Genomic DNA, 22,153 nt, shown 5'->3' on the forward strand with positions numbered 1-22,153 from the left:
TGGGGACTTGTTACACAGCAACAGAAAACTACCATAGTCTCTATTTACTTGTATCAACAGTCATGGGCTTTAATGAAGTTTTATAGTTTTCTGTATGTAGGCCTTGAATATCTTCCTTCCATTTATTTTTAGAAACCTTAAGAATTTTTAATCTTAAATATCCTTTAAAAAATGAATATAACTGGCCGGGCGCGGTGGCTCAAGCCTGTAATCCCAGCACTTTGGGAGGCCGAGACGGGCGGATCACGAGGTCAGGAGATCGAGACCATCCTGGCTAACACAATGAAACCCCGTCTCCACTAAAAATACAAAAAAATTAGCCGGGCGTGGTGGCGGCGCCTGTAGTCCCAGCTACTCGGGAGGCTGAGGCAGGAGAATGGCGGGAACCCGGGAGGCGGAGCTTGCAGTGAGCCGAGATCGCGCCACTGCACTCCAGCCTGGGCGACAGAGCGAGACTCCGCCTCAAAAAAAAAAAAAAAAAAAAATGAATATAACTGAATTCTTGAATATAATTTACAAGCGTACTGCTAGTATCTAGAAAAGCAATTGATTCCAGTATATAATCTCATGGCAGGCCAGGTGTGGTGACTCACACCTGTAATCTAAGCACTTTGGGAGGCCAAGTTGGGAGGATCACTTGAGCCTAGGAATTCAAGAATAGCCCGGGCAACACAGAAATACCCCATCTCTACAAGAAATGAAAAAATTAGCCAGACCTGGTGGCATGTGCCTGTAGTTACAGCTACTCAGGAGGCCGAGGTAGGAGGACTGCTTGAGCCCACGAGTTAGAGGCTGCAGTGAGCCATGATCACACCACTGCACTCCAGCCCGGGTAACAGAGCAAGACCCTAAAATAAATACATGAATAGGTAATAAAGTAAAAACTTTTTAAATCTCATAGAAAACAACTGTGCTGAATTCTTACTATTTTTAATAATTTTGGCTTTTGTATGTAGACATATTTGAGAAGAAAGCATTACATTTCTTCTACTGCTATTTCTATGTACTTGCATATTTATTGCATCTTAATGAGCCAGGACCCTCAGCAGCATGTAGATTTTGCTGTTCCTGATTGTAAAGGCCCTGACAGTGACAACTTCCATTTGGAAAGCTGTTTGTCGGAGGTTTTGGCAGGAGGGCGTCCACACAAGAGGGGCACATAGTGTGGGAGTCAAAGCCCCAGTCAGATGAGCAGGGCCTGTCTGTGGGGAGTAGGTGGCAGTGATGGGAGGCTGGTGACATGCAGGGAAACTGACCCAATAATAGATTGAATAAGGAGAATAAGAACCATTTCCAGAAAGGGCCTTAGAACTATGGAAAGAGAGAAAGCTGGAACATAACCTGTGGTGCTGGGCTGAAATCAGAGGTACTGGTGTCATTCTCAGCTGTTAATAGATGAGAGAAATGGAAGTACATGCACATATCCTCTAGCTCTGTCCACTAAGAGCTCCCGTGCGCAGCAATCCGCAACAGCCAGGAGCACCCCTCGCACCCACAGCCTGATTCCTGGATGCTGCTCTCCATTCAAAGGAACAGGGCTCCTCAGAGCCGCGGCTCGCTCCAGTCAATGAAAGGGAAAGGGGCAGCCAGGTATAAGACAAGGCTGGAACATCTTTTTGCACCAGAAAGTGAAGAAACAGCTAAAGAACTGTAGGTACATAACAAAGAAACACAAAAGGCAGAGGAAGGAGCTCTCACGGGTCAAACTCTCCGATGAGCCGGAGAGTAAACATCGTAACAGACCACAGCCCTGAATACAAGCAGGGGCCAGGTCCACACAGGTGGGAGCAAGGAAGAAAGGAAAAAGTAAAGGAGTTTGACGGGGATGGGATATTGGCATCGCTTCACACTACCTCCCCACTCATTCATTACAAAGGGTCGTTACTGGGCAGTGGAGAAGCTGACCAGGGCCACCTTCACCAGGCAACAAGAGAGAACACCAGCAGGAGGCTAACTGCATTCGGGCAGCCCCTGCCAGGAGGCAGCGTCCCTCCTGTGACACTCCTAGACGAAATGCGGACCCAGAACCTACCACGAGGAAACCTCACATGAACAACCTGGGAGCCACGGGCTTATCTCCAGAAGTGCCAAGGTCGTACAAGCCCAGGGAGATGGAGCCACCGTCCAGGCGGATTAAGTCACCATGACCACAAAGCCACGTGCGACTCACTCCTGACGCGAATGCGGGTTGGACACCGTCCCAAAGCACAGAGGGTGCAGGGCCAGAACGGCAACCACTCGAGTGATTCAGAAGGAAGCTTCTCTTGACTTGCAACTTTTCCCCAAGTTTGTGGTGGTTTCCATATCGTTATTGTTATTATTCGACATGAGTAAAAAGGAACTCATGACCTTCTCCTCGGACTTGCTCCTCTCCCCAGTCTCAATACCAACCACGCTGTTGTTCGCGTCACCCCCTCCCCAGCCACCCCACAGGGGCTACGGCGTGGGCTCAGCAACTCTAAAGGAAAAGCAGATGAAAGAACTTGTGCCTCCCAGGGGAAAACGCACAGTGCACAGGCAACCCTGGCAGGGCCCATCCCTTCCTGGTCCTGCTGAGCTCGGGCACGGACCGGGCACCAGGCTCCGTGTGCAGTGTGACAGGGAGTGGTGTCCCCCGAGTTGTTTCTGGAAGTTGCTGGGTCCACCTTGCCTTAAAAATAGTCAACCAAATCCCATCCCACCACTAGATGGCACCCAAACCTCAGCAGAAAGGGGGCGTGGGTTGGCCCCTGAGGTGAGAAAACCATTGGTCAGTCTGGACCTGGAGAGCTTCAAGTGGCAACAAGGCTTTCCACACACTGCTCACTTGCCCCACCTCCCCACTCCAGGCCCCCTGCCACACACCTGAGGACACAGGAAACAAGGTCACCATTGGCTTATACATGCCCTTGAGCAAAACAGAAAAGGTGCCCCTCATGGCAGGTAGACGGCGCCCCCCACCCCCAGGATACGCCTCACAGCCACGTGCCCTTGTGCAGTGCACAACCCAAGCAGCTTTACTCAACAACCCCACTCCGGAGAAGCAGGACTAGAATTGTGCTGAAGTTAAGAATGACAATCCCATTCTTCGCAAGACTTACTGATGAAAATAACTGGCAATCAGACCCCTAAAGAAACACACGCAGACACACTCATGCAAGCCACGAAATAATAAAACACGGTCAAGGTTCTCTCCATGTCAAACCACCAGCATCCCCACCAGAATGCCCCGGAAGTCTGCCGGTTAACCTGTGCGGGCCCTGGTCAGGCCTGTGGTCCCTAACGGCCACCAGCAGCAAAGGCACCCGAAGCTGCAGGGGACAGGGGAGGCCGCTGCTTCTCGCTTTTTTGTCTGTAAGGTCCCTGTGGAGTGGGCGAGCGAATTCTCACTGAAGCAGCTATAAAAGAAAGCGGACCGCGTGGCGCCTCCCGGAAGCACCAGCAGCTGTTCTGTGGATGGCTGTTGGGCCGCACGCGAAGGACTTGATTCCTGTCTCCAGCTTAGTGGTCTATCAGAGGAAAGGTCTCTTCCTGCTCGGCTGGCCATAGCATGGCCGCCTCTTCCATGATGGGCACCTGTGTAGGCCAGCCTCTCTCTCCTGCCGCCCTGGCTGGGACGGCAGCCCGGATGTCACCTGCACAGCTGCAGGTGCGGGTGCTGGTTCAGCCTCTCCATGAGCTCATCCTCCCTGGGCTCCTCCAGAATATCCCTGTGGAATTGAGGAAAGATGCACACAGGGGCCTCTAAAGGAGGGACACCCCGGTCTGCTCACAAGAACAAGGGAGCAGAGCTTAGCAACACATGCAAAGTGAGTGTCACAGGGACACAGAGACACGGGGACTCAGATGAGCCTCAGGATGGATGCGGGCCCTAGAAATATCTACACAGTATTCTCAAAAGCCCAGGGGGCACATCTTCCCACTGGCTGGCAGGACCACAGGGCTTGGCTGCAGCGACTCAGCAGCCCCTCGTAGAAGGCACAGCCCCACAGCAGGCTGCTTCTGGGTGGTCACCTTTCCGGACTAGTAGAGGAACCATCTCAAAGCTGCCAGGAGAAGAGATGGGTGCGGTTTCCTCAGGTCCCCTGTTTACATCCAACAGAATCCAACGGACCCTGAAGGATGGTGCCTTAAATATGCCCAAGCAGGACAGGACAAAGGATATGACCCCAGTGGCAGGAAGAGGAAGCCTCCCGATTCCAGCTCTGAGCTTCTCCCATGCAGCACAGGACCAAAGCCAGATAACCGGGCTGAGAGGGAGGAGGGCCATCAGGGCCTGCCGGCCACCTTGGCCCCTCCACCCCCCAGCTCTTGGCTTCACACCCCAGGGGGCCACACAGAAGGCCTTCCCCACTCACACACCTGAATGGGAGCTCCACAGTCATCTGGTAGGTGGCCTCCGCGGTCCCAGCAAGTGGCTGCAGGTGGCTCTGGGGGTCCCACTTGTGAAGGAAGTTCTGGCAAGCAGGAGGGAGTGGCCAGTGAGTGTGGGCCCCGAGTGAAAGCAGCCTTGCCCCATCCCCAGCCCCTCCAGGGTCAGCCACAGGGCACCCACTGAGGGGGCTGAGCCGTTCACCCTGGACACCCAGGCACAGGCCTCAGGAGGCTGCTGGCTCCTCCTGGAGCCGACGTCCAAGTCCCTCCTTCAGCCCGACCTGGCGGCCTGAGAATTCCCACAGCCCAGATGTCAGGAGCGTCCCCCAAGGCCCCAGCAGCCAGGGGAGGCAGCACTGAGCCCCACAGGAAGGGCTCAGCCTCACTCAGGACCCGCCTAACCCAGCACAACTCTCCCATCAAAGTTCCAGGCAGGCCTGGCCAGTGGCCTCAGGCCCATCGAGAGTGAATTAGAAACAATGACCACGGAGAACAGCCTGGGTGGGGATCTCTGATACCTCCAGAATCAGGGCCAGAAACAGGTTGACCCAGATGACAGACGACACCAGCCACCACAATACAAAATAGATCTTGGACCACCTGCGGAGGACAGAGGCCCACCCCGTGAACCATGATGAGCAAAGCAAGAGCACTCGATACAGACACCGCTGCTGTGTGGTCAGGATGGCTCCTAGGCATCCGGTCCACGCACACCATGATACAGAGCGCGCTACTATTTCCACCTCAAAACAACCCAGCCGAGGCCTAGAAATGTGCAACAAGCTGCCGAGGTAGCTCAGCCAGCAGGAGGCAGTGCTGGGATTAAAACCCAGGACCATCGCTGGGGCCAGTCTGAGCTCAAGCTCAGAGCTGAACTATCTCGTTCATTCAGCCTTCCCAGGGCTCCCCCACCCCCGTGGACTTCCTCAGAAGCCCCAAACACACCAATGGCCTCCACGAGGTGTAAACCCAGAGTCACTGGCCACCATCCTGAGAGTCACGATGTGGCTATGCAGGGGGCAGGGGCAAGGCCAGCCAGGATGCCACTCTGGCTGACTTCCCTGTCAAGGCCCGAGTCCCTGTCGCAGCCACGCTCCGGGCATCTAGTGCAGCGTGCCCGGATGCAAGGGAACCCCCAGGCTGCACGGAGAATCACCACCGCCCAGACGGGGACTCACGGGCCCGAGTAGCGCCGATAGGCATCCAGGAGCACCTGCCAGTTGTTCACCACCATCAAGTTCCACAGAGTGACCAGGGCAGCCTGCAGGGGCAGAGACCAGCAGTCCAGGAGGGCCCAGGAGGTGGGGAGGGGAGGAGCCCAGGGAGCAGGGCGCTAGGGCAGGGCGCAGGGCTCACCGCAAAGTCATCGAAGTTGTTGGCCCAGTACTCCAGCTGCTCGAAGCTCCCACAGGGCGCCGAGCCATTGGCAGAGGCCAGGCTGGGGGGTCACAACACACCTGGGTCAGGGGCGGGGGCTCCAGATTCTGAGGCCTGACACCTTACAGCCCCTCCTCTGCCGGTGTGCTCAGCCTGGCCTGAAGGTCCAAACTGGGGTACAGAGGGTCAGGGGGCAGGGAGAGTGCTGCTCTGAGCAGGCCATGAGAAATGTGTTTAGCAGACTCCAGGCAAGGGCTCCTAGCAGAGGCACGGAGCAGAGGTGGAAATCGGAGATCAGGAAAAGAGGGTGGAGTGAGGAGATGAAGGAACTGGGAGAACAGCCTCCCCTCCTGAGACGCTGAGCCCACCAAGGCCACCGCCAAGGCCTCCCACCCACGCTGGCACCCCTGAGACACTCCCCATGGCACCTCAGACCCCACCTCACCTGCTGTTTCCAGGGGGAGCCACGACGACACCTCGAAACAAGCTGATCCCAATGACGGCAAATTCGTAGTAGACCACCTGGGGGCCAGGAGCCAGGGACTGGTCAGCCCCACCCATGGGCGCACCTGCCCCCACCCCTCCCCGCCCTCAGACAGAACCACAAAGCCAGGCTGACGCCTGTGAGGCCAGGACCCTCTGCCCAGAGCTGGGATTCCAGCCTGGCTGCTACTTCAAAACACATGCAGCTGGCCTCCCCCAGGGCTGCCAGGTCCACAGACACAGTGGGGCTCAGGCAGGGGTGGTCACGGAGCTCCTACGGGAATACAGGTACCCTGGCAGCCACAGTTAGGGGACAGGCTGCCGGCCCACCCCAGGCCTATCCCTAATATGCATCAGTAGAGAGCGGAGGGGTACACGCCTGGGCTAACCTGGTCCCCTTTCTGGGCCTCAGTTTCCTCTGCTATGCAAGTTAGGGGGCTGGGCAGACAGCACCTGAGGCAAGATTCTCTTCCCGGCGTCTATTTCCAGAGGCACGAGGCACAGCTGGGGTCCAGCTCAGAGCACCCCGTGGCCCCAGAGACACCTTCTCACACCAGTGGTCTCTATGTCAACGTGGTCAGAATAAAATGACAAAACTGCCTGAAGTGCAGCCGGGCTTCCTGCAGAGGGCGCCTCCTGTCACTCCACACGAAGCAGCTCTGGGGCCTGCCTGGTCACGGGCCCCTCTCCTGCCCAAGCCCGGCCACCAGGCAGAGCAGACGGGCTCCTCAGCTGGAAGGCTGGCCAAGGGGAGGGGCCGGGGCGTCCCACAGTTCTTGCTCAGCAAATGTGGCTGCAAGTCCCTGAAACCCCTCTAAGAAAGGAACCTCGACCAAGTCCTCATCCTAGGGCTTGTGTGGGCTTTGGGGTCCTGGAGGCAAAGCCCTGTGCCTCTTAAATTTCTGTCATTAGTTTCTCAACGAGATCCACAACCCAGAAAACACGAGAGACTCAAAAGTTACCAAAACCCTCTGTGGCATGGGCGGGAAGCATGCCCACGCAGCACCACCAGCCACACCGCCCTGAGCGCCCTGCTCTGCGAAGAACGGGATGCCTCTGGCTTCTCACCCCGACCCTGTACTCCCCTGGCCTCGGGAACCTGCTGCCGTCCAAACCCAAGAAACTTCCTGCCGACAGAGCAGTGAGCTGGCCCGGCACTGCCTTCCGCCAGCCTCCCAGCCTCCCGCTCCAGTGCATATCCCACCGCCAGCAGCAGCCTGGGACTCACCACCAGGATCCCACCAAACGCACGCATGTTCTGCACCAGGCCCACGACGGTACTGGCCACCACGGCCATCGGCTGAGGACAGGAAGAGAGCCAGCCCTTACTCCTCCTGGCCCCGTAGGGGGGACACCATCCCGGCCTACCACCCTGACCCTGACGGAAAGGCAAGATGGGGCAGGCCAATGACCACCAACCCACACACACCTGGACCCACAGCCACCCCACACACCTCTACACACCCACACAGCCTGTCAGGCCCCCACAGCCACCCATACACACCCTCGCACCCCAACACCCACATCTACCCACACGCACTCACACACGCTTGCATCGCCCACCCGCACGCACTCACTCACCCACTCCTGCATCCCAACACCTCCAGCCCAGCCTCATTCAAGCACTGACTTCAAGTCCCTGTGGGAAGCCCTTCTCTGCCTCCCAACCCACTGCGGGTGGGTCAGCTACTCTGTGGCCTGGAGGTGCCAAAGCAATGCAGAGGTAGAGGTGGCAGGACCACCCGCAGGAACTGAGTCTGAGAAGGGGCCTCTGAGAACCAGCAGGGAGGCCCCAGCTCCAAAGAGCCGCTCCTCCTCATCACAGGGTAGCCGGGAGAAAGGCTTTCACATCAGCCGCATCAACCCACCTGAGGAATCCAAATTACACAACATAGCTAAACGCCACAGTGGAGACCAGTCAGCATGGATGTGTGCACACGGGCGTGTCATCGTGAGCATGCATATACTCACGTGAGAGGCCCTGGGAAACTGCAACTTCAAGCAAAACGGCGTGATTCCAGGGCCTGCTGTGCGTCATTTCCCTTAAAGTCACAGTTTCCAAGAACCTGTGGGTGGCACTGAGGCCTTACTGTGGATGTGTGCACACACGATCATGCGTCTTATACAGGCACAGGTTCACATGGATATCTGCATGCGATTATCTGTGCACACAGTGATGCGAGGGTGTGTGTATATATGAATGTACGTGTGCATGTGCATGATGCGTATTGTATGATGTGTATTGTGACTGTGTATGATCATGTGTGCCTGCGATTGTGTGTGCATGCGTGTGCATGGTCACGTGTGGTTGTGTGTGAGATTATGTATGCACGGCTGTATTCTATATGTGTATGATTGTGTGTACCTGTATGGTTGTAATTATGTGTGAACACGTGTGCGTGTGTGTGTATGTATGAAGGTCCCAGCACAGCAGCCCCCTAGGAAGGCTCAGGATCCCTGAGCTGCCTTCAAGTGGGACATACTGCCAGGTGGGACAGGTGCACAGCTCAGAGGAAGGATGAATGGGGACAGAGGAAGGACCTGGACACTCGGAAGAGGGGTCTTAGGACATGGAGCCAGGAGCAGCGAGGCCCAGAACCCCCACCTCTGCCTGCCCGCACTTTCAAAGTGCCCACTGCTCCCAACCGGTGCATTAAGAGAAACCAGTGCTCAGAGATGATCATGAGCCACCTGCACCCGCATTAAGGAATCCTGGAAAGGAGCTCTCTGGCCAGAGATACCGCTGCCCTCATTACTAGCACCCTGGGAGCCATGGCAAAGACCTTTCTGGAAACCTCAGAGACCTGGGGGAGCGCTGGTGTCCAGGGCTCCAATCCCAAGGAGCTCCTGCGACTGGCCAAAGCACTGCGCCCTCCACACCCTTGCCCGCCTTGCTCTCCCCACCCAGAAATGCAGGGCTGGGCTATCCTGCTTCTAATGACCCTACCCCAGCATCACAAGAACATGGCAGAGAGCTGAGGGTGCAGTCAGGGAGCCCAGAGTGACGGGCATAGTCCTCGGGCCCTTCCTGCCCCAGGCTCACCCACCCTGGAGCAACACAGCAGCAGGAACCAGGAGGGCGGGGCGAGCGCGGGGGTGGGGCCGGCACGCACCTTCATGCTGGGGATGATGCGCAGGAAGCGGAACACGATGAGCATGTTCAGCATGCGGGTCATGTCCCACAGCGACAGCAAGCCCAGCATCTCCGGCCTCCTGGGGAGAGACACGGGGGGCGAGTTTGGAGGGGCCCAGGAGCCCCACGGGGAGGAGACAAGGAGACGCCTGGGCTCCTGGACAGAGGCGCAGGGAGGGCAACGGCACAGACGAGAGTGCACCCCACAGCCAACCCCGAGCAGAAAAGCCTCCGCCGGGCAGTGAGAGGGCGGGGCCTGGGTCACTCACTGCTCTGCTTCCATCTGCAGCCCCGGAGCGACCCCCATTCCCCCAACACCTTCCCACCCGGTCCTCACAGGAAGGCTGCAGCCCTCCTTCTATACAGACCCTCCGTCCACACGGGAGGGCACGGAGGCTCCAGACACTGAACTTGCTCCAGCTCAGGCCCCAGCAGAACTGGGTGAGCCAAGTCTCCTGCCTTGGTTTCCTGCGCTTGGCGGGTCTCGGTCTTTCCATGCTTTCATTTCTATTGAAACTCAAACCCATTCTCATCCAGAGTGTCAGCCCCCCAAGGTAATGACTTAGACCAAAGTGCAGCTGGCATGCTCAGTGCACGTGAAAGACGAAGCCACGCCAGCCCCATGGCGCAGCACGGTGGCACTGCCTGCCTTCCTGGGGGGCTTCCCAGGGAGGTGACGGAACAGCAGGCCTCTGCTGTTCACCGTGCCCACCCCCTCCAAGCGATTCCCAGCTGCTCCCTAGGCAGGGGGGTGGATAACAAAGCACACACAGACCCAAGGAGCCTGGCCTAACCACAGGGCCGAGGCTGGCACACTGGGCCCTGTGCCCCACCCTTCCTGTCTCATCACGGGCACACCAGAGCCACACTGCCAGGGCAGAGCAGCCCGGCTGATGGCCAGGGCAGAGTCCCTGCCCAGGTTGTCTGTTCATGGCCAGAACCCTGGCAGTGAGGAATCAGCACACTGCATCAGAGTTCAGCGAGCCCCGGGCCCCTGGCTCCACTATTTTAAGGGGGCTAAAGTGACATCTAGAGTGGGAGGTGATGACTCAAGGTCACTCTGTGAGTTGAGGGCTCTCCCAAGGACCTTCCCGCCAGCAGAGGGGCTCAGCCCAACCCCAGTGATCACAGGCCCCCCTGAGACCTGAGCCAGGGGCATCTCCACTGCCAACCCCCAGCATGTGTGCTGGGAGGGGGAGCCCACTGCCACTGTGGAGGGCATCTCCAAGGGGGAACAACGGCTTCCCTCCACAGCCTGCAAGCGCCAGCTTCTGGAGAGAGGACGGCAGGGCCCTGCCCCGACACAGCCTCTGCTGAGGGATCGGCCCACCCATTCCACCATCATGGGGTCTGCCCTAGAGTCAGAGCAGACCCGGCGGGCAGGCCTGGCTCCCTGGACACCACTGAGACCCTCCCAGGGGTGCTAGGTGGTGGTGTTGTTTGCTGTAGCCGCCCTCGGTTCTGCCCAGTCACATACCAGCCTGGGCGTGGCAATCGGTACACAGCCAGAGTTGAGATCTCCAAAACCTTTAATTACAAAAGAAAAGAAGGCTTCGCTACAGCAACACTAATCTGGGCAGCCCTTAAAGGAAATATAAAGCTCATCTCTAACACATTCTCCCCAAAAGGGGCTTTTGGGGAGAAACCAGAGCTTGGTCCTGGACCCCGTGGGTTGGCTGCAGATGTCGGGACTCCCTTCAGCTGGAAAGAAACCCTGGCCTCAGGAATCGGGGGACTCAGGAATCGGGGGACTCAGGAATCGGGGGACTCAGGAATCGGGGGACTCAGGAATCGGGGACTCAGGAATCGGGGGACTGCACAGATTGGGGGCGGGGATGGCAGAAAACTACTGAGTCAAGGACAGACCGCAGGGCCCTTCTCAAGCTTCTCTTCACCCGCGTGCCGAGGGGCCTGCCAGCTACAGCAAACGTCACTCTGATGTGGCCGCCTGTGACACACACCCCGAGGGTGACATGCCCTCACTCCCACGGGGTCTGGGGAAAGGAAGTGTAAGCATTTCCCGAGAACACCCTGGTGCCTGAGAGCCCCCGGCCCCTCGCTCCACCATGCTGAGGTCACACCGTCTATCAGTGACATTAGAGGCTGTGCCCCGGGCTGGAGTCGCTGGCCAGGGCTACGGGTCCTTCAGGGCCTCCCCTGGGGGTCAGGAGTGGCAGCCTGTCCCCCATGACACTCAAACACAGTAGAAACCCAGCCTCCTAAAGCCCACCGGCTACCCACTGAGCAACTCGGCTGGAAGGGAAGCCAGCCCTCACCACTGAGAACAGAAGCCCACCTTCCCACAGCCTCTGGTCCTCAGGGGAGGCCTGAGATGGGCCAGCACAGAGCCCAGGTGGCGCTCACCCACCCGCCCAGGAGAGGCCGGCCTCGGACGCGCCTATTTTACCAGCAGGACAATGGTGAGGAGCCCATCAAACACGTTGCTGGGATAGGACAGGTACCCTCGCAGGCCCAGGGCAAAGACCTTGAGCAGCATCTCCAACAGGTAGTACACAATGAAGACACAATTGAGAATCTAAAGGGGCAGAAGAGGCACCCAGCATTGGGCCCCAGGGCTGGCAGCCCTGCCCAGCCTCGCCCTGGCCCTGACAGGTGGGCAGCTCAGAACTTACCCCCAAGACAAAGTCATCACGCTCAACAGGCAGCACATCTGCATCCAGCACCAGGAACACCTGCAAAGCCAGAGCAGAGGGCTCGCCGGCTGGCCCAGCACGGCGGCGGGCGAGGCAGGCGGGGCAGGCTCCCGTGCAAGGTGGGTGGGAACAGGCACTTCCAGGCCAGCTCTGAGGCAAATCCGCACTCACGCAAATGGACACCAGGTTTGCCAGGGCGATGAGGTTCCCCAGGTAGTCAAAGTAGTAGTGGCCAAAGACGAACTGGGCACTCTGCAGAAACGGGGACTGGTACTCGGGCCTCGGCGGGTGCTGGGTAAGGAACACACGCACTCAGAAGCACAGTCTAGCAGCCGTGGCTGTTGCAGCCCAAAAACGCTCATGCCCTCTTATTCTGGGATTAGATTTTTTCCTACCTCATCTCCCATCCTATCTATTCAGTCACAGGAAATAATCCCAGACACAGAAATCGCTTTATACATTGAGGTGTTCATCTCAGTGGTCTTTGTAACACCCAAAGAGAAATAGAAGCAACTGAAATGTCCACTGAGGCTGTAAGGAAATCATGCTGTGATATTAGAGTCACCTTAAATGTATGCAAAGTGTCACCCTGATATTTAAAAACAAAAAAGCTGTGTGAAAAAACACACGTAAGTGATATGCTCAGAGCTACAGAAACTTAGCACAGAACCGACTCCTGTATGGTGGGCCGGCAGCGGCAGAAGGCAGTGAGGGGCAGGCGGGCAGCCACTGCCACTGTCAGGATCCTCGCGAGACCCAGCACTTCCCACGCTCAGCAGCCTCCTTGAGACACGTCCATGTGTGCACGAGGTCGACAACGGGAACGGCCTAAATGTTTCTCAGCAAGGGGACCTGCACCTGCCGTCCCACACGGGGCCACTGACCACCGGCGGCTATTTCATGATAATTTCGATGCAACGAAATTCAACACTCAGTTATTCAGTGGCAACAGCCACGTGTCAAGTACTCCACAGCCGCATGTGACACGTCGCTACAGCTCATCCCCCCAAAAAATCCATATGAAAATGGAGAGGGCGAGAAGACACGGCTGCATGAACAGGCAGGCTGCGCAGTGAAAATCGCGATGCTTCACGTATACGTCAAAGAAGAACAAAGCAACTGTTTCCTCAGGTGCCTACAAATGCCTGAAATTACACGGGGAAAAGTCTGGAAGGAAAACACCAAAATAGCCAGTTGAATAGAGTGGCTACTCTCGAGTGAGATCCAACCTGGCGGTGCCAGTGATCAGCGAACTTCCTCTCGGCTCCCGATATCCTCCTCGACACGCACTGCCACAACGGCAGGGTCCCTTTCAGCGTCTCGTCCGCAGTGAGAGGGAGGTGAGGCTTTCTCAGCGGAGGGGCTGGAGGGACATGGCAGGAGGGCAAGTGAGGGACACCGCAGGAGGGCAAGTGGGGGGACACCACAGGAGGGCAGGAGGGCAAGTGGAGGGACACCGCAGGAGGGCAGGAGGGCAGGAGGGCAAGTGGAGGGACACGGCAGGAGGGCAGGCCTCCCCTGTGGTTTCCGGATGCTGCAGGGTGGATCGGGGTGTGGTGTGAAGCACATGTGGACGCTCTCTGTCCCAGACACACAGTCCCCGGGCGACCTACAGCCGCAGCCTGACCTCCTGAAAATTTCTCAGCTTCCCCCAGTCCTCAGGGTGGAAACCAGTGCCCAAACGCCACCTGCCCGCACTGGCACACAATTCCCTCGGCAGGACAATGCCACCGCCTGCTCACAGCCTGAGCCTGCTGCACCCGGGAGGGTCGCCTCCTGCTTACCCGGTGACCACAGACCAACCGGAGCCCAGGGAGACCAGTGAACGTCTCTGCATTCCTGTGGATGAACCCACACCTTCTCTCAAGAGGTCTGAACCCCGGCTTTGGAGGGTCCCCATCCAGGTCCATCCTTTCTCACGCACTCCCCTTGGCCCGAGGACACCACACGGTTTCCTTACATCTTACAGTTACTCTTTTATCGTAGTTGCCACTTCCATATACGACACTTTCTGTTTAACCCAGACTGACCGTGGCCAAGAGAGATTTTAGCATTATCTGTATGTTTAAATTGTTACAGGGAGCAGGTGTTCACACGTTAGCTGTGTAACTGAGAAGTAACCGATATGACTAAAGTGGTTGTCTCTGGGTAGAAAGCCAGTGAGGTGGATTTTCCCACTTTCCTCTGTTGTCTATAATGAATGACGACTACATTTTTTTTTTTTTTTTTTTTTTTTTTGAGGCGGAGTCTTCACTCTGTCGCCCAGGCTGGAGTGCAGTGGCACCATCTCGGCTCACTGCAAGCTCCGCCTCCCAGGTTCGCGCCATTCTCCTGCCTCAGCCTCCCGAGTAGCTGGGACTACAGGCGCCCGCCACCGCGCCCGGCTAATTTTTTGTATTTTAGTAGAGACGGGGTTTCACCGTGTTAGCCAGGATGGTCTCGATCTCCTGACCTCGTGATCCGCCCGCCTCGGCCTCCCAAAGTGCAGGGATTACAGGCATGAGCCACCGCGCCCGGCCGACGACTACATTTTTAACCCCAAAAGCTTCTTATATGAAGAGGAGACTTCTTTCAGCAGCAGGCAGGGCACCTTCTCTGGAGCTCGCCAGCAAGCACCAAACTACTGCCTGGCCACGGCCAGACTGACGCCCAGGCGGTGACCCCACACAGGAGGGCTCTCGAAAAGGCTGGCACTCCCATGACGTCAGCCTGCCAAGAAAGCACCTCTGTGCTTCCAAACCCACAGGCTGCCCCAAATCTCAGCAATCCCAGAAGCATCCACCTCCCAAAATGGAAGCTCAGCCAGCCCTTCGCATCAGCGGGCACTGCATCTGCAGACTGAACTCACTGCAGATCAAAACACACTCAGGGGGAACGGCGTCCATGCGGAGCGTACAGGTTTGCTTACCCGTATTCCCCAAGCTCCCGCCGCATCCCTAGGTGCTAGGTATATTCTAAGTAGTCTAGAAATGGTTTAAAGTATACAGAAGGATGTGTGTAGGTTACCTGCAAACACTACATCATCTTACATAAGAGACTTAAACATCCATGGATTTTGTATCCACATGGAGTCCTAGAGGCAATCCCTGCAGATACCGAGGGGCAATGGCCTCCCCTCTACAGTCAGCATTATTGAGGAAAGAAGGTGTCAGCAAACCAAATTAAGGATATCGCAGCTCCCAAAACCTGTGGAACCTAAGCTCCCATCTCAAAGCCCAGTGCTCGGTGCCCCGGGAAGAGCATCGCTGGGACCTCAAAGGAGACGGCCAGGCTGGGAATCTGGCCAGGCCAGCCTGGTGGGCCTTCCCCACTCCTGCGCGCACACGAGCCCGCTCTACTGGGTCACGGCCAAAGCAATCCGTCCACTCTTCCTCCACAGCATCACGGGAGGAGGAACCCCTCTCCAGGTCTCATCAAATCCTGACACTGGAAAAGGGTGGGAAAGTCAGCTCTGGACAACCAGGACTCAGCCGCACCCTAGGGAACAGCAACAACGGTTCAGGGAGAGCCCAGATGGCCCAGAGCACACCAGGAGCAAAGCCTGAGAAACGACAACCACCTTTCCAGAACCTTTAGGATGACTGGCTTTTCCCGGCCTGCGTCTGCCTGCCCCCGCAAGGGGCCGGATCACAGCAAACTAGCCTATGACAGTCGCTAAGAGCTGCTTCCTGAGCCCCAAACATCTCTGGCCCTAGGACAAGCGCCATTATCTAGAACACTGCTTCTTAATTTTCTGTCATCTGAGGACCATCTCCACAGTTTCTGGGAAATCTGCACCTGCACTCAAAATTTATTTCATATCTTCAAGACAACCTTAAGTTGATACCACATTGCCCAGCCTTGTCCCAAACAGAGGTTTGATGGCGTGAATACTTAAAGTGCCGCCTGTTGATCCTCACCACACTCATCGCCCATGCCCCAAGGAGTTGGGGGGGCCACACTGAGGAATGCAGCCCTAAAGGGGATGCCCAAAGTGACAATGGGGACGAGCACGTGCCACTCAAGCTCAGGTTAGGGCAGGGTCTGACTCCAGAGGTCTGGAAGGACCCTAGGAAAACATGTTTTTTAGAGAACCACCTCTGACAGGGGCCTGCAGCCACAGAGGCCGACAGAATCCTGAGGCAGGTGACAGCTGCTGGGGGCTGAATTTTGTCTCCCTCAGAATTCGTATCTTTAACCTCTAACCCCAGTAGCTCAGAATGTGACTTTTAAAAGGTAATTTGTTAAAACAAGGCCATTAGAATGGGCCCTCATCCAATCTGAATAGGGTCCTTTTAAGAAGAGGAGATGACACACAGAGGGATGACCACATGAGGACACAGGGAGAAGGTGATGTCTACAGGCCACGGAGAGAGGCCTCAGGTGAGGACACGGGGAGAAGGTGATGTCTACAGGCCACGGAGAGAGGCCTCAGGTGAGGACACGGGGAGAAGGTGATGTCTATAGGCCACGGAGAGAGGCCTCAGGTGAGGACACGGGGAGAAGGTGATGTCTACAGGCCACGGAGACAGGCCTCAGGTGAGGACACGGGGAGAAGGTGATGTCTACAGGCCACGGAGACAGGCCTCAGGTGAGGACACGGGGAGAAGGTGATGTCTACAGGCCACGGAGACAGGCCTCAGGTGAGGACACAGGGAGAAGGTGATGTCTATAGGCCACGGAGAGAGGCCTCAGGTGAGGACACGGGGAGAGGGTGGCACCTACAAGCCACTGAGAGGGGCCTCAGGAGGAACCAGCCCTGTGACACCTTGGCCTCGGACTGACAGCCAGGACCGTGAGATGACAAATGCCTGCTGCTTCAGCCCCACCCCTGCCCCAGTCTGTGGTGCCGTCCCAGGAGCCTGAGCAAACGAGAAAAGTGACCCAGAACTGGCAGGCGTCTGCGACTCCGCCTCTGTGCCCCATCCCCGTTCCAGGGTCCGGCTCAGTCCTCTGAGGCTGAGCAGCTGGAACGGCAGCCCCCGTGCTGCCCCCGCACTGCCTGTGAGCGCCTGGGCTGTTTCCCAATGTCTCCGCCCCCCTGGCCCAGGCCTTCCGGACACAGAGCTTAGACGGCTGCTGAGGCCCACCTGGGAACTCTGTAAACCCGTGTCAAGGGCGAAAGACAAAGGCCTTGGAGAGGACCAGCACGCGGACCTCCTAAGAAAGGACAGACAGGAAAAGGAGAGTCTGTCACGGAAATGGAGAAAACCATTTGGAAGATTTATTTGTGTCGGGCTGGGCTCAGGCTAGTTCCTGGGGTCTGGGGAATTTCATAAAAATCTCCCCAATCTCCAAGAGCCAAAGAGATCTCCATTCCCAGTTCCCATCCTAGGAGCCAGGACCCCTGGCAGGCGAATCCCGGCGCCCATCGTTAGAGGAGCTCCCCAGGTGATCAAGGGCGGTGGAAACTGGACGGCCCCCACTATCCGCCCTGGGCGGCCGTGGCCCCACTTACCTCTTTAACCACACTTCTGTCAAGCTCGTTGAAGAGTTTCTGAAACTCGTCAGCCGAGAGCAGAACACTGCCATAGGAGCGCACCTTCTGCAGAGGAAGGAGCGCAGGTCAGCAGGGGCACCCGGGAAGGTGAACGCCCTCGGAGGTGAGTGCCCCCAGCCCCAACCCCACCCCGACGGGCTGTGAACGCTGCAGGTGACCTCAAGCCACACACGCAGTCCTGAAAAGGGGCTGCTGGCCCAAGTGACCTCCCGGGAGGAGCCCAGAGGAGGCTGGGAGCAGGGGCGGGTACCTCCATCATGGCCTGTTTGTGGGAGCTGTCCAGCTGCACCTTCTGAAGCACCTGCAGCAAGTTCTGGGGCTTCACCCCAACTCTGCAGGGAAAACCCACAGCCCAGTCAGCACGGCCAGCTCAGCCCCGCTCGAAACCCGGGCCTGAGTCCTCTAGTCCTGGCGTCTGGCTTGAGCTTTGCCGTGAAGCCACTTTGCAGCCTGAGCCACAACAAGAGCCCCTGTAAGGAGTGTCCTGCCACTGCCGCCCCGCCGAGGAGGGGCAAACTGCCTTCACCACTATGAGCAGTCAGGACCAGAACTTGCCACCGCAGTGTCCCTCAAGCTCTCTGCCCTCATTTCCAAGCAGGACGGTGGTGTGGACACCTGGCCCACGCACCTCTGGCTCTGCTGCCTAAGTCAGCACAGAAGGGGGACAAGGAGAAGCCAGGCCACTCGGCCCTTCACCAGCCCAGGGTCACTGGGGGGCACAAAGATAAAGGCATGGACTCAGGGCAAGGATGCCGGCAACCACAGAGCGCCAGGGACATGGTGGTTTCTGTGAGGTGGGTGCCAGCCAGCAGCGGCGAGGGACAGGCCGAGCACGAGAAGCCCCTAATGAACACCCGCCCCCTGCCCAGCAGCCACAGCGCCCACCCTCAGGGAGAAGAGGGCCCATGCTCAGCACTCACGCCTGAGGAAAGGCTCCTCCCTCCCCCGCCGTGGAGGACAGGACTTCAAAGGCAGCCCGGGTCCCCAGCCGCCTCCGAAACAGCGAGGTCTGGAGAGATTTCTGCAAAGAGGAAGGCTCTGAACGGCAGGATCAGCACCCCCCGGCTCAGAACCCCCAACCCGTCCCTCCCCTGGGGAACAGGCAGAGGGGGAATCTGGGCAGCCTTGGAGGGGGCCCAGTCCCCCATGCCTGGGGGCAGCCCCTCACCCCCCGGGAATGAGAGGACTGGTCACAGACTCCCTCACCCCCTGGGAATGAGAGGATGGTCACGGACTCCCGGAACAGGCCACACAGGAAGGTGTCTGATGGGCGTGCTGTGCAATACACTGGGCCATGTTTCTTCTCTGTGTGTTGGGGGTCCCCCCGGCTCCCCCTCAAGAGGGTTTAGGGTCCGCTGTCCTGGGAGCTGCCATCTCTGGCAGTGGCCAGAGCAACAACATATGTGTATCCCCAGCGGATCCACAGGAGGTGGCAACCCTGCCCTCCCATCCCACCAGGAGCCTGGCCAGCAAGGATCACCCAGCTGCTCAGCTAAAGCCACACCCTGCTTGGCCTCCCGGCAGCTCCAGGCAGAGCCAGGATGGGGGAGCTCGCTCACCATCAGGTAGCCCCGGAACTGGCTGTAGATGATGGCCGTCAGCAGGTTCATCAGAAACAGGCTTCCTTCAAGAGGAGACAGCCACAGTCAGGGGGCCACCAGCACAGCAGCAAAACCAACGCCAGGGCGGCCAGCACAGGACAGCACAGTGCCGGGGGCGCCCCTATCAAATGGAAATGTGGCCTGGCCAGCGCAGTCACGGGTGGGAGGACGATGAGGTCGACGGTGATGACAGAACAGAAAGTGTGGGGTAGGGGCTCCCTGGGGTGAAGCCGTGGGGTGGGGAATCCCTGGGGTGAAGCTGTTGGTGGGGGATCCCTGGGGTGAAGCCGTGGGGTGGGGAATCCCTGGGGTGAAGCTGTTGGCGGGGGATCCCTGGGGTGATCTCTGCAGTGAAACACACGGATGTGAAGTTTCAGGTCATGGAGGGAGCGGAGTATGCCGGTCCCTGAGCTCTCGGGATCCTGTCACAGAATGCTGGCCACGTTACCTGCACTCACCTATCACGGTGAAGACTATGAAGAAGATGGCGTAGGCCCGGTTCTTGGAATATGCAGGAATCATCACTGAAAGAAAAAAGAAATAACGCAGACTGACAACCTCAGTTCCTGATCCCATTCCCATCCTGACCCTACACTATTTGCTTCTGCAATAGAAAGGAGGTCTCCACTGTGGAAAGGAGGTCTCCACTGTGGAAAGGAGGTCTCCGCTGTGGAAAGGAGGAAAGGAGGTCTCCACTGTGGAAAGGAGGTCTCCGCTGTGGAAAGGAGGTCTCCACTGCCGAGTGCTGGCTCACACCTGTAATCCCAGCACTTTGGGAAGCTGAAGCGGGTGGATCACTTGAGGTCAGGAATTCAAGACTAGCCCGGCCAACATAGTGAAACTCCATCTCTACTAAAAATGCAAAAATTAGCCAGGCGTGGTGGCTCATGCCTGTAATCCCTGCTACTCAAGAGGCTGAGGCAGGAGAATCGCTTGAACCCAGGAGGTGGAGGTTGCAGTGAGCCGCGATCGCGCCGTGCACTCCAGTCTGGGTGACAGAGCGTGGCTCCGTCTGAAAGGAAAGGAAAAGGAAAAGGAAAGGGAAAGAAGAGAGAAAAGAAAAGAAAAGAGGTCTCCTGGGAGGACTGAGAGGCCTTCCTGTCCGAATTCGATCTCTCGCCTCTGCTCGAACACCCTCCAGGACGGGGAACTCCCTACCCATCAAGGATGTCCCTCTGTGCGCAGAGCTCACAGCCTCCCTGCAGCTCTCCCCACAGACAGTCCTGCTCCCCCTGCGGTCACTTGCTAGGACTCAGAGGACACAAGAGACAGCACTCAGGGTCCGCAAGATGAAAGGTACCAGCCAGGGTGGCTGGGCCACAGCCAAGCCCAGGACCGTGGCCTTCATCCTGGCCACACCTGCACCTGAGCAGCGGAGGCCCCACCAGCATCACACAGGGTGAGCATCATGGCTGGTAAGACCCTTGGCCCTCACGTGCTGCTGCCCAGTGGCTCCCACAGCTGAACCTCAGCAGCAACAGGAGTGTGGGTGTGTGGAGCTCCAGCAGGACGGCACCGGGAGACCCCTCTGACCACTGACCTCCAGTAGGAGGGCACCAGGGGACCCTCTGACCACTGCCATCATCACCCTATGAAGAACACCAGCCACTTTCAGCTTCTCAGAGGAGTGAGACGACGAGGAGGAAGAGGAGACGAACAGAAAAGGGAGGAGGGAGTAAGAAAGCAAAGGCATGAGACAGCAAAGGAAAGAAGGAAAGAGAAGGGAGAAGGGAGAGGGAGAAGAAAACCAAGACAAGGAAGAAGAGAAAGGAAAAGAAGGCGAGGAAGGAAAATGTCACCCTTTCTTCTCCACTTGTCGATAAAAAGGGCTCGGACACTCCCGCTGGGTGCTAAGGCTCAGCGACCCAAACCGGCCCCCCATGCTGGGCTCACCGACCCCCAGAGTCCCTCCCTGGCCCTGCACGCACCATCGGGGTTGTTGGCCGTGGTCAGCAGCACCAGGAGGGAAGTCAGAGACTCAGGCAGGTTCTGGAAGTAGGTCCGCCTCTCCCTGTCCTGCCCATCATCCTGCTGAGAGCAGAAGCGGCAGCTCCAGGGCGCCACTGGGTCCCCACCCCACAGGCTGAGCCCCAGGCCCCGGACCCAACCGGCTGGAACCATCCACCCACTGCCCAGCCTGCATCTCCCTGTGGCCTCCCAGCAGGCTGAGCTCATGGCCAGACAGCACCAAACTCAGGATCTCAGGGCCAAGAGTGGGCACCCAGGGAGACCGCTCACCCGCACGGACATGGTGCCTGGAAGCAGGACGGCTCAGAACCACAGCAGAAAGCCCTCGGCCAGCCTAGTGACCTCCCTCAGGCCACCTCGCCTGCTCGCAGCCGATTCTGCCATATACTGTGCGGGCAGTGAGGCTACAGGGCAGGGGCGGGCAGGGGCGGGAGGGGCAGGAGGGGCCCAGGCTGCCACGGTGGGATAGGTTGGACCCTTCGTGAAGCCTACTCTAGAGGCTGTGTATCAGGGCCCATGGCCACCCAGGGGACCCAGAGGCACCGTGCTCGTGGCTGTGGTGAATCACAGCCATTGGCAAGGGGGCATCCACACGAGAGTCCCTATCCTCTCTCCCTCCTGAGAGGGGTCCCAGCCACAAAACACAGCTGGCACGTGCAGGGTTTCTGCTCGGAAAGCAACTCCACTCGAGACTCTGGGCCCGGGGCTCTCACTGGGGCCAGGCTCGTGGGCACCCTCTGCCGATCAAGCCTCCAGACCCCCAGCTGGAAGATGCCCAGCTGGAAGATGGGTGGTTCCTGCAAACCAGACTGGTTGTGTGAACTGGATGGGCCGGTGGCACAGCGGGACTTGGCACACAAAGCAAACTCTTAGGGATCGTTTCAAAGCCACGAGCCCAGCTGCTGGCGAAGGGGAGACCTCACAAGCAGGCCCTGGCACGGAGGCGCCTGTGACGGCCACTCTCTCTCACACAGGCCGCCCTTCCGGCCTCAGAGCCACATCAATAGCACCGAGGCCTGCAAGGTCTCACCTAAAAAATGGCCCTGTCCCCTCATCTGCCCAGTCAGGGGCTCCCAAGGACACGTGAACTAATTGATGGTGAAGA

At 57.9% G+C, this 22,153-nt stretch overlaps 1 protein-coding gene across 23 annotated transcripts in view; it reads right to left on the bottom strand.

The window, feature by feature from the left end:
* Positions 1-3,134: 3,134 nt before the first annotated feature.
* Positions 3,135-22,153, bottom strand: part of TPCN2 (two pore segment channel 2) — a 37,382-nt gene continuing 18,363 nt past the window's right edge. For 3 of the 23 annotated variants that reach the window (XM_001101571.5, XM_077961835.1, XM_077961837.1), the window contains exons 8-25: positions 21,009-21,111; positions 19,539-19,604; positions 19,039-19,103; positions 18,400-18,500; positions 17,730-17,811; positions 17,438-17,524; positions 12,172-12,291; positions 11,980-12,039; positions 11,754-11,882; positions 10,824-10,873; positions 9,327-9,426; positions 7,442-7,513; positions 6,176-6,252; positions 5,710-5,791; positions 5,532-5,614; positions 4,872-4,953; positions 4,342-4,436; positions 3,135-3,689 (exon numbers count right to left, since the gene is read on the bottom strand). In XM_001101571.5, coding sequence (XP_001101571.3) covers positions 3,611-3,689; positions 4,342-4,436; positions 4,872-4,953; positions 5,532-5,614; positions 5,710-5,791; positions 6,176-6,252; positions 7,442-7,513; positions 9,327-9,426; positions 10,824-10,873; positions 11,754-11,882; positions 11,980-12,039; positions 12,172-12,291; positions 17,438-17,524; positions 17,730-17,811; positions 18,400-18,500; positions 19,039-19,103; positions 19,539-19,604; positions 21,009-21,111 — 1,533 coding nt within the window. In that variant the 3' untranslated portion in view covers positions 3,135-3,610. Of the gene's footprint in view, positions 3,690-3,795; positions 4,230-4,341; positions 4,437-4,871; positions 4,954-5,531; positions 5,615-5,709; positions 5,792-6,175; positions 6,253-6,602; positions 6,834-7,441; positions 7,514-9,326; positions 9,427-10,823; positions 10,874-11,753; positions 11,883-11,979; positions 12,040-12,171; positions 12,292-17,437; positions 17,525-17,729; positions 17,812-18,399; positions 18,501-19,038; positions 19,104-19,538; positions 19,605-21,008; positions 21,144-22,153 lie in introns of those variants that run through there. The other 20 variants (XM_015113465.3, XM_077961834.1, XM_077961833.1 and 17 more) reach the window with 19 other exon arrangements.

The sequence above is a fragment of the Macaca mulatta genome, chromosome 14, assembly GCF_049350105.2.
Source record: "Macaca mulatta isolate MMU2019108-1 chromosome 14, T2T-MMU8v2.0, whole genome shotgun sequence".
In the NCBI taxonomy this organism is placed as follows: domain Eukaryota; kingdom Metazoa; phylum Chordata; class Mammalia; order Primates; family Cercopithecidae; genus Macaca; species Macaca mulatta.